The sequence below is a fragment of the Vulpes lagopus genome, chromosome 7 (genome assembly GCF_018345385.1).
Source record: "Vulpes lagopus strain Blue_001 chromosome 7, ASM1834538v1, whole genome shotgun sequence".
Taxonomy (NCBI): Eukaryota; Metazoa; Chordata; class Mammalia; order Carnivora; family Canidae; genus Vulpes; species Vulpes lagopus.
Genome location: NC_054830.1, coordinates 18999510 through 19010257, shown reverse-complemented (window position 1 = coordinate 19010257; position 10748 = coordinate 18999510). Strand labels below are relative to the sequence as shown.

The 10748-nt window shown below is 56.9% G+C and overlaps 1 protein-coding gene across 1 annotated transcript; it reads right to left on the bottom strand.

Moving 5' to 3' along the window:
* Positions 1–5896: 5896 nt before the first annotated feature.
* GNAT1 (G protein subunit alpha transducin 1) lies at positions 5897–9498 on the bottom strand. The gene is made up of 8 exons (XM_041762406.1): positions 9393–9498; positions 8168–8210; positions 7930–8071; positions 7675–7832; positions 7444–7572; positions 7045–7174; positions 6622–6775; positions 5897–6490 (listed from the first exon to the last, which is right to left on the bottom strand). The coding sequence occupies exons 1-8, from the start codon at positions 9496–9498 to the stop codon at positions 6300–6302; spliced, it is 1053 nt and encodes a 350-aa protein (XP_041618340.1). The 3' UTR covers positions 5897–6299.
* Between the last annotated feature and the right edge of the window lie 1250 nt (positions 9499–10748).

The following is a 10748-nucleotide window of genomic DNA, read 5'->3' as shown; positions in this document are numbered from 1 at the left end:
GAAGGGGAAGATGTAACTGGGCGAGGGGGGGGGGGGCTGGCAGGGGATTCAGCTTTGGCTGGGAGTGCCAGGGAGCTGGGAGGACTAAAAAGAAAAGCACTAGGATGGTGGCAATCCCTTAAACCACCCAAGCTCCCATCTGGCTGATGGCTGAAAAATAGGCAGGGACTGGCTTTCGCTCCTGATCTGGGGCTAGCATAATCCCCAGATCAGAGCTTACCTTGGTCATGAGGGACCCTAAGTCTCTAGCCCTCCAAAGGGGCTTGCAGACTGCCCATTGGATAGTCAGGAGGGGAGGTACTGACCAGGGTCTGCCCCCCACCTCCCAGCTACATATATCCTGGATGCTCACTGTAGCCTTTTCCAAAGGGCTGAGTGCTCCTGAGGGGCCAGGCCTGGCATCAAGGTCATCCAGCATGTGGGTGTTGGGGTCCTCAATCCTGACTGGAGGGAGCAGGGGCTGGCTGGGCTGGGCTGGGCTGCTGTGGGTGGCCTGAGGCAGCATGATGTGGGGTCCCTGGGCCAGACCAGTTGTGGCCAGGAGGGGAGGGGCTGCCTGTTTGTTGATGCTAGGTCTGGGCCCCAGCCAGGGCAAACACAGCCCCGAGGCCTTTCCCCGCCACCTGCCGAATCTCCCAGCCCAGCCTGTGGTGGCAGGACAGCTGGCAGCCAGGATGGGACTCTGAGAGCTGCCGGGCGCCTTCTCCCAGGGACCAAAGGGAAGGTCCATCCCTGTAATACAGTGATGGGGGCAACCACCTGGAATAGAGAGTTGGGGGAGCTTTCTCTCAGCCCTCCGCCCAGCCCCCACTACCACTCCACCATCTCCAGAACCTGAGACACAGGCTGCAAGAGACTGCCGGACACATGAAACAGAACTTAGGGTCCCAGGATCACTCAGACTCTTCTTCCGGGGTCTTGGCAGCCCTTTGCTCTCCTCCTGCTTCTTCAGTCATGTCCTCTCAGCTTCCACTTAGGCAGCCGCCTCTCACCACGTCACCACCTCCCCCAGCACATCATCCACACAGTGCCCCAAGACTCTTCTCTGACAGTGAGGCCCATCCTCACCTCCAACCCAGTCCTCCTCAGAGCCCAGCATCGGGACCACTGACTGCAGGGGCCTGCCTCACACTCAGCTGGCCTCCTGACATCCTCCCAACCGAGTTCTTGTCCCAGTTGGCCTCTGCCCACCCCACCTGGCTGGCCACACATGTTCCTGCCTTTCTCAGAACACACCAGCCTTCCCCTCCCTGGCCCTCGGCCCTCCTGGTTCCCTCACTCTCAGCAGGCTCGTACATGTCTTTCGACACTCAAATAGAAGATGCCCCCTGAATATCCTGGCCAGCTCTTCTTGTCCTTCATGTGGCCGCGCCTGCCATCCCACCACACAGCCTCAATGTCTCCAGGTGCTCCCTCTGAGTTGTCTAGACAGGAAAACTCCTGCCAGGTTGGAGGGCATGAATTGGGAAAAGCCTGAGGGCTCAGTTCTGCCAAGGGGAAGAAAGACACATGCCAGGGTCTGGGGAAAGGCCATTAGGATAGAGGAAACAGCCTGGCTACACGAAAACATAAGTACGAGTGTGGGACTAGCACCAGCAGGTAGAGGGCTGTGTGCAGGGCCAGGACACTGGCCTAGAGTCGTGTGCAGGGTTTCAAGGCCTCATAGGAGAGGATGGCCCACACCTCCATGCCCCAGGGTTGGGTACCCACACCCGTAGCTCCTGACAATATTCTGCCCACTTTGGCATCTGGGAGGCTCTACTTCAGGGACAAGCAGGGGTTTCGTTGGTGTGATACAGGGTGTGGAACGCTGTGAGGGACCCACAGGCAGACAGTCCTCCCCCAGCCTGGGTCCCCAGAGCTGACGACCTCTTGGCTGAGGCCTGCTCCCACACCTCTGGCATGCCCTCTCTCTCTCCCCTGAGATCTGGCCCCCAGCCTCCCTGGCCACTGAAGCGGCTTAATGAGCCCAGGTCACATGGGCTGTGCTACTGCCTGTGGGGAGGGCCCAAGCCCCCAGTGGCCACCCGACCAGGCCCTGACGTCAGCGGCATTACCGTCCACCAGGCTTGTCTAATCTCTGGTCAGTGGCTGGGCCAGGTTATTCCCGCCAGAGCCAGAGCTGAAGGCTGTGAGGGCCCTTGGGGGTACCCTAGGGTTGCAGGTCAGGCAGGGAGGGTGGTGATTAGAGGTGCCCACAGTATATGACCCGTACCTATGGGACTAGGGTGTGGCCACTGTGCTGACTGTGGCCAGCTCTGATCCTCTGCCCTCCACTGTGAATCAGGCATCGAGCACCCATTGATCCTGCTCCTTAGGGTGTAATTATACCAGTGTGGTGAATGGGGCCAAGGAGGCTTTGAGCTAGGCGACTCAGCACCACCCCTCACCCCCACCCTGACCCCAGCATACCTGTGGCCATAGGCAGGGCAACTTGGGGCCAGGCTCTGTCTCCCAGCCCATAAGATCCAGGAATACCAGTCCGAACCCTGCAATCAGAACTGTGTGTGGAGGGGACTTCCTGCAAGGTGAAGTGCAGCCCTTGCCTGGTGTTTGGAATTCTCTTTGCCTCTTACTCAAGAAGGCTGGGGAGCTCATTACTTTTCTTCCAAGACAAGGTAACTACAGGGAAGACCCCATTAGCCCACCTCACCTTACACCTTCCTCCCTCCCGAGCCTACCACTTCTAGCTCCTCAAAGCCTCTTATCTGCTGCCTGGCCTCCCACTAAATCCTGAGGTTATTCCCCTGCTCCACCTCACTCCAGTAAACTGTTCAATGAGAGGGTCCGTAGTGGAGATGAGCAGCCAGGCTCAGCCAGGACCAAGACCGCCCAGTGAGGGTCTTGAACCATTGGCCCAAGCCCCATCCCCGCCTCAGTCATCTGAGCAGCACCAGTGTGGCTGAGCTCTCTAACCCATCCAGTGCTCTACCACCACCCTGTGCTCAGGCCTGGGCACCCTCACACACCCCTTCTGCAGCTCACTTCAGGCTCAGAGCTTAGCGCTCCACCTGGACATTGAAAATGCTGCCTTCTGCACCGCCCTGGGTATCTGTCTGCCTCCTGGACATCTCACTCAGGTCGCCAAAGGTCTGGAAAACCCAGTCCACTCAACGCTTCTGCAGTCCCAGCTTGATGGGGGCATCACATGCACTTGGTCAATAGCACAGACCCAGAACCCTTGTGGCTGAACCCCATCGCAGATCTTGGTCCCATGGGGTAATGGGGACATAATTCTCTTCCTATGGATCCCACAGCCCCACTGTTCTCCTCCCCCATACCCTCTCACACTGGCCCTCAGGAAAAATGTGTGCCCCTACATACCTTTTTTTCTTTTTTTTTAAGATTTTATTTATTTATTCATGAGAGACACACAGAGAGAGGCAGAGATACACGCAGAGGGAGAAGCAGGCTCCATGCAGGGAGCCCTATGTGGGACTCCATCTTGGGACCCCAGGATCACCCCCTGAGCTGAAGGCAGACGCTTAATCGTTGAGCCACCCAGGCGTCCCTACATACCTGTTTTCATGAAACATTTTAATGATTATTTTTTTCCAGAAAGAGTGGTAAAATATTATTGATGATTTTATTTCCATTAAAGCCAGGAAAAGAAGATTATAAATTAAGATACAGATAAAATAGCTAAGCTTAAAATAATGTTGAGTTTTCATATACCTATTTTGAATTTTTTTCAACTATTTTGAAATTCTCAAAATTTACCATTAAAAATATATAAAAACATATAAAGGAGTCAACAGTTTCCTTTTGCTTCAGGCTCCAATATATAGCTCAGCAGAGTTCTCTTGGATCTTGTTTTTATTTGCAATTTTGATATTTTGCTCATCATGGGGTGTTTTTTGTTGTTGTTGCAGTCTTTCTTTCTTTCTTTCTTTCTTTCTTTCTTTCTTTCTTTCTTTCTTTCTTTCCTTCCTTCCTTCCTTCTTTCTTTCTCTCTCTCTCTTTTTTTTTTTTGAGTAGGCTCCACACCTAATATGGGGCTTGAACTTACAACCCCAAGATCAAGAGTCACATGTTCTACCCACTGAGCCAGCCAGACGCCCCTGCAGTAATTTTGAATTTAAAAAGTATTGCATTCATATATTATTTATCTCAATTACTGAACTTTTTGGCACCACCTTAAATTCTGCACCCCAGGTGAGTGCCTCTTTTGCTTCAGCCCTGCTATTAGGTTCTAACTTCAAGGGCTTCCGAGACCCATCATCTTCTGGAGAAAGCTCAGGCCCTCAAGCTGGCACTTGGCTCCTGTCCTTTGTCTACCCACCCCATGTCCCCTTTGCCTGCTCCTGCCTGTTGAACTATGGCCCACAAGCCTGTGTTTCTGGGCCTTAGACACCCTACTTTCCCTGACAGAACTCCCTCTTGATCCAAAATAATCCCTGTAAATCTTTCCCATGCTCCTTTCCCCTTCAACCTCTCTCCAGAGGCACAGGTTGGTCCCATACCCACACGAGTTCTCCTGTTACGCCGGGCCAGGGGCTTCTCCCTGGAAGGGCTGATCTTCCCATTTATGTCCAGCCTAGCGCTGGACACTTCGTAAATGCCCATGACTCATGATAATTAACGTTTTTCTCTTTCCACAAGAAAGGACAGCCAGGGCCTGATGCAAAGGTTTATTGCTGAGTCCGTGCATCTACCTGAGGGGAGTGTGGATTATGCTCTGGTCTGGAGAGACGGAAGCCCCTGTCCTCGATTGCAGCATAGGTCTCGGCCTACAGGCAACAGCAAGGACTCAGGGCATGATGAAGAAGTAGGGAGCAGGGATGTAGGGACATGGGCCTCTGTCCCTGACAAAATTCGGGCATGGCCCTCAGTTTTTCATGCCAGGGAATGGGCCCTGATTGGAAAGAGTATGAGAAGTTGCTGGCAGGGACAAGAGGGTTACCTGGGTTTGCTTGTGACCCCATCTGAGGTAGACCCCTCTGGGCCCAACGTGGGCCTCAGTCATGTCCCAAATCCTCTGCCTGGGGCTGATCGATGGAGCTGGACTCTGCCCCCAGCCACCCCTCAGGACAGTTTGACCATTGGTCAGAGCTGGTGTCAACAGTACCCTCCCTCAACAGACCATCCCTTTGGCCGGCTGGCCTAGAGTACTGTGGGTGTGTGTGTAGGGGGTGAAGTAGGACATGGATCTGGTGTCCAAGGACAGAGGAGGCAGAGCCTGTGGGGGAAGGGGACAGGTAGTTACACTGAGCCTGCTATGTGGGGTAGGATCCAGCTTGAGTCTATTCCTGACACCCAGGGGCTCCTAGGCCTGCCCCCTACTAACTAATTCATCTATGCAGGAGCTACACAGGCCAGAGTGCTTGGACTTTGGACCCCTGAAGCTACTGAGAGGGACAGTCACTGGCCCCTGGGTAGGCAGGTGTCAGACTTGTCACATGGAGGTGGTAAGGCTGGACTGGACTGATGGTAAGCAGCAGGTCTGCTTGGAGGAGGAATCCCTGCCTGCCCTGCCCCCCTCTTGAAACTGGGAGGGAGGGCTGTTTGCTGAGCCCAGACCCACCAGGTGAGTCATGGGCCCCCTGGGGAGAGAGACCTGCAGGAGATTGGTCAGTTGGGCACTGCTGAGTCACTGTGAGCTCTAGCTGTCCCAAGTCCTGCCTGCTCCTAGCTGGGGCTGGCTGGGGTGGGTCCCGGAGGCCAGCGCAGCCAGGCCGTGAAGGGCAGCAGTGGGGTTGGGGGCACTGGGCTCTGGGAGACACGGGGGAGGGTTGGGGCCTCAAGGCTAGTGGGGCTCAGGGTTTTGGGTCTGTGGCAGGTTGGACCACAGGCTGGGGCCCAGGATTCTGGGGGTGTGTTGGGGGTGCTGATAGGCTCCTGTGGGCTAGGGATACTAGGTGGCTAGGACTATAGGGTGTCAGGAACAAGCCTGAGTTCAGGCACCTGTGAACAGAAAAAGGAAGCGAGTCAACATCCCTGAGCTCTGAAATAATTGGCCTCCAAAATAATTGGCAGTGGCCTGAGAGACGCTGTGGAGGTGGGCTTGTAAGTGGTGACAACCAGAGGGATCAGTCAAGGTCAAAAGGGATTGGGTGGGTGGGACTTGTGCACCTGGAGGGGGTAGGGCCTGAAGGCAGTGGAGTGAAGCCTGAGGGTCCAGGGTAGGGGCCTGGAAGTTGGGGGCCAGCATCAGGCAGTGGAATGTGTCCAGAGAGCTGGGGCAGGACCTGCAGTGGGGTCTTCCCTAGTGGGGTGGGGTGGGGAGCTGGGGACGGGGCGAGAGGTATTGAGACCAAAGGGCAAGCCAGGAGAGCATCCCAGCCCGTGAGGAGCCCACCTCAGAAGAGGCCGCAATCTTTGAGGTTCTCCTTGATGATGATATCGGTGACAGCATCGAAGACAAATTTGACGTTCTGTGTGTCTGTAGCACAAGTCATATGGGAATAGATCTCCTTCACGTCGCGTCGCATGTTGAGCTCGAGGAACTGCACCTTGATGTAGTTGCCCGCATCCTCATACGTGTTGGGCCCTGGCGGGGAAAGAGGGGTGCTCTCATTCGGGGTCCCAGGTCCTTCCCGTGGCGAGAGAAGCGCAGGCCCAGATAACGGGTTTGGGGCGCCGCCTGGCGGCCAGGCCGCGGCTGGGGGGGGAGGTTCTCACCGTCGTAATCCGGGAAGCAGATGCTGAGATGCGCCTTTTTTATCTTCTCGGAGAAAACGTCCTTCTTATTGAGGAAGAGCACAATGGACGTGGTGGCGAAGTAGCGGTGGTTGCAGATGCTGTTGAACAGGTGCAGGCTCTCGTGCATGCGGTTCTGAGGAGGGCAGAAGCCGTCGGGTGCGGGGCACGGGCAGTCCCTGCGCGGAGGCCCACAGGCTCCGGGGCGCCCGGGGCCATCCGGCTCAGACAGCCCCAAGTCCGCTTCCCCCACGGCCCCCCTCAGCGTGGCTGCTGGCCGTCCTGTGTCCTCATTCGGGCTGTTCTGGGACGAATGTCCGCTCTCGGACACCCCCACCCCCCCCCGCTCCCGCAGGACTGTCTCCGGCTTTCCCCTTAAGCACTCAGGCCCTCCTTGGCACCCACCACTTCGTCGTCCTCCACCAGCACCATGTCGTAGGCGCTCAGCGCCGCGATGAAGATGATGCAGGTCACACCCTCGAAGCAATGGATCCACTTCTTGCGCTCTGAGCGCTGCCCGCCCACATCGAACATCCTGGGGGGGGGCAGTTGGGGCCTGAACCCGCGCAGGGAGCCCCCTGGACGCCCCACAAGCATCCCCTTGCCTCCTAATGCTGGCTGGGCTGGGGGGAACCCTCAGAGGGGCCTGCCCTGAGAAGGGCCCGGGCCTTTCTCCCGGCGGGGTCCCCTAGGGAGGGGCCTCCGGGTCTGCTGGGGCCTCGGGGCGCCGCCCCAGCAGCCAGGCCGCCGAGGAAGGGCGAGGGCGAGGGCGAGGGCGCGGGCGGGCGCGGGCGCGGGTCGTACCGGAAGTTGAGGTCCTTGAAGGAGAACTGGGTCTCAATGATGCCCGTGGTCTTGACACGCGAGCGCAGCACGTCCTGCTCAGTGGGCACGTAGCCCGGGGTGACCAGGCGCTCCAGGTCCGAGAGGTAGCTGCGGGGGACCGCGGGGTGTGGGTGGGTGGGGTGGGGCGGCGCCTGGGACCCCGCCCGCGCCCCCGCGCCCCCGCGCCCCCGCGCCCGCCTGCGCTCTCACTAGCCCGCGGAGTCGTTGAGCTGGTACTCAGAGGCGCGTTCGAAACAGGCCTGGATACCCGAGTCCTTCCACAGCCGCTGGATGATGTCCGACATCTCCTTGGGCATCGTGCCCTCTTCGATGGTGTCTGCCATGTGCATCAGCTTCCGGGCATCGTCCTGAGGGCAGGGTGGGAATTGGTGGTGACGGCGGCCCTGAGCCGGGTCTCGCGCCTCGAGCCCCCAGCGGCCCTGCTCAGTCAGCCTCCCTGCACACCTGGCGGGCAGAGTCTCCGTACTGGATGTTGAGTGTGGTCATGGCGCGCACGATGGCGAGGATGGACTGCAGCGTGTTGCCGTAGATGATGGCAATGAACTCGAGGCACTCTTCCAGCGAGTACCCATCCTGGTGGATAATCCTGCGGCCAGGGTGAGCCGGGTCAGGGCCAAGGGGACTGGTGGGGAAGGAGCGCGTCCCCACCCTCAGGGACCTCAGAAAGGGCAAAGGCACTCACTTCATCTGCTTGACGATGGTGCTCTTCCCGGACTCCCCCGCACCTGGAAGGGAAGGCCTGCCTCAGAGCTGAGCTGGCTGCACCTTCCCACAACCTCCCCCTACCCCTCACCCTGCAACCAGGCCCGGAAGATGGCGACAGGCCACCAGACTCAAGGCAGGTACCAGTCCAACCCCCAGTTCCACCTGTTCCCGACTCCCCCCAAGCAAGGTCCTGGCACCCTGGAGGAAAAACGTTCTTCGTAAATGCCAGGAGTGACAGAGGGGGCTGGCGAGGACAACCAACGACCTCGACCTCGTCTGTGCTGGGGAGCCTCCAAGCCCCCTGATATTTGCATTCTTGATTAGTCTGAAACCAAAATAAAGAAAACCTGGAGCGCCACGTTGTGGAGGGTTCTGGTACTGCACTCAGGGGATTATTAGAGCCGGGTCAACCTCTGCTTTTCACCTGGTGCAGGGAGGAGGAGTGCCTCCAAGAGGCTCAGAGGGAATTACGCCTTTGAGTGGCGGAGAAGACAGAGCCACAGCTCCTCTGAGCTTGCCCTCGTGAGGGCTTTGGGCACAGTTAATGAGATTTCTGGCTTAGCCTCTGTCTTCCCTGGGGTGCTCTGGCTTGGTCCCTCTGCCCAATATCTTGATGCCTGACTGGATCCTGGAAAACCTGCACCGCCCCCTCAAAGCAGCTCCTTCTTCCACTTGTAGGGAGCTAGTGGCCTGGAGACATTGCACCTCTCCTCACCCCCCATGGGACTATGGACAGTGTTTTTTCTATTCTCCACTGGGCCTTGTTACCTCTAAAAAGGGACACCCTCTTAGGTCGGCCAACAACAAAGCTCTGGAATCTAAGGGCCGTTGTCTGTGGATGTCCTAGAGGATGCCCACTCCCAGGAGGACTGTTATTTTCTTCTTCTTCTAAGGAAGCAGCCCAATTGTAAGACTCCCAAGGAAGCCTCTGTTTTCTGATCCCTGCCCAGCAGGACTTCTCCAGAGGGGGGAATGCCTGAGGCAGGGCTCTCTGGAGAGGGGTTCTATGGGGTACCCAGCCCTGGGGAGTCAGGGTATTGCATATCAGGACCAGGGCTCCCACTGGGTTCCCTGATCTGTCTTAGGGTCATTCTGCTTCCCAAGTCACCCATGTTTCACAGGAGGGCTACCTGCCTGTCCCCTTCTCCACCCCCCAGCCCCTCACCTAGTGGCAGTGGCCCCACCTGGACCCACACCCGTACCCAAAAGCAGCAGTTTCACGGTTCGAGCATCCTTCTCAGCATCTTCTTTTAGCTTCTTTTCCAGCTCCCTTGAGTGCTTCTCCTCAGCGCTGGCCCCAGCCCCCATGGTCCCAGCAACAGGTGAACAGGGTGGTTATTTGGTTCTTCTAGATGGAGAGGATCCCCAGAGCCGGGCTCAGGCTGGCCTCAGGTCTCCCAACACCCTTCTGACCCCAGGACTGGCAATCAACTGGCTTTCCACAGACCTGTGCACCCCCTGGTAGGGCTGCTTAGTAGGATTTGGGGGCCAGGAGTTCCCAAGAGCCAATGAGAGACAAGGACAGGTGAATCCAGCTCAGCCCCCAGCCCTTCTAATCAGGCTGGCATGGCCCCAATCCCTCAACTGCTGACTCTGCACCCCTCTTTATGAGCCCCAACCCTCTGGGAGATACTCTGGAAACAGTCTAGCCCCTGCGCCACAGCTCAGTAGGGTCCAGGCTTAGAAAGGGGCAAATAGGACCCTGAGCCCCTAGAGTCAGGGCAGTAGGGGTGGGGCTGGGTAGCAGAGAGTAGAGGGAGAAGCAAGCATGGAGCACCTACCCCTGCCCAGCCCTGGACTCCTTATTTTGTAGGCTCATACAAGACCTGGTGGATGGGTGCCCACATCATCAGCCCCATTTTACTGATGAGGAAGTAGAGGCTCACACAGAAGGAAGTGTTTGAGAAGGGCTGGGTGACTCTGGATCAGGGTTCCATACTCTGAGTCAAGAAGGAAGGGAGGACATTGTGTTTGACTTGTACTGAGGGCTGGATCCGACCTGAGCAGGGCCTCTACACACCTCGATTCAGCAGGCTTGGGGAGGGGACCTGCATGTCTGCTACACACATGTGCCTGTGTGTGTGTGTGTGTGTGTGTGTGTGTGTGTGTCTCCTTTGCTGGCATCAACCACAGTGATATGATATGCTTGTCCATGTGTATACTCACATGTACAGATGTGCCTGCGTGTCTGTGTTTTGTGAGTGCATGTGTGCACATATGTAGACACTTTTGTTAATTTTTCTCCATGTGCTTGTATGTGTACTTTGCTTATGTGGTAACGTGCACCGAGGTATTTGTGTCTGGGTGTATAAATGCATGTACATGAGCCGTGCATGCGTTAGTGTGCATGTGTCTGTGCATGTGAGCATGTGCCTGTGAGGGTATGCATTTATGCACATGTATGCTTGTGTATGTGCATACTTGCTGTGCCTCTGCCTATGTATACATGTATACCTGAGTGCAACAAAGTCTCTAATGTGCTGAGATGGCCTGGCTCTTCCAGAGAATATTTTGCAGTCCTGTGGTCAGATGGGGAAAATGAGTCCTAGAGCAGGTTT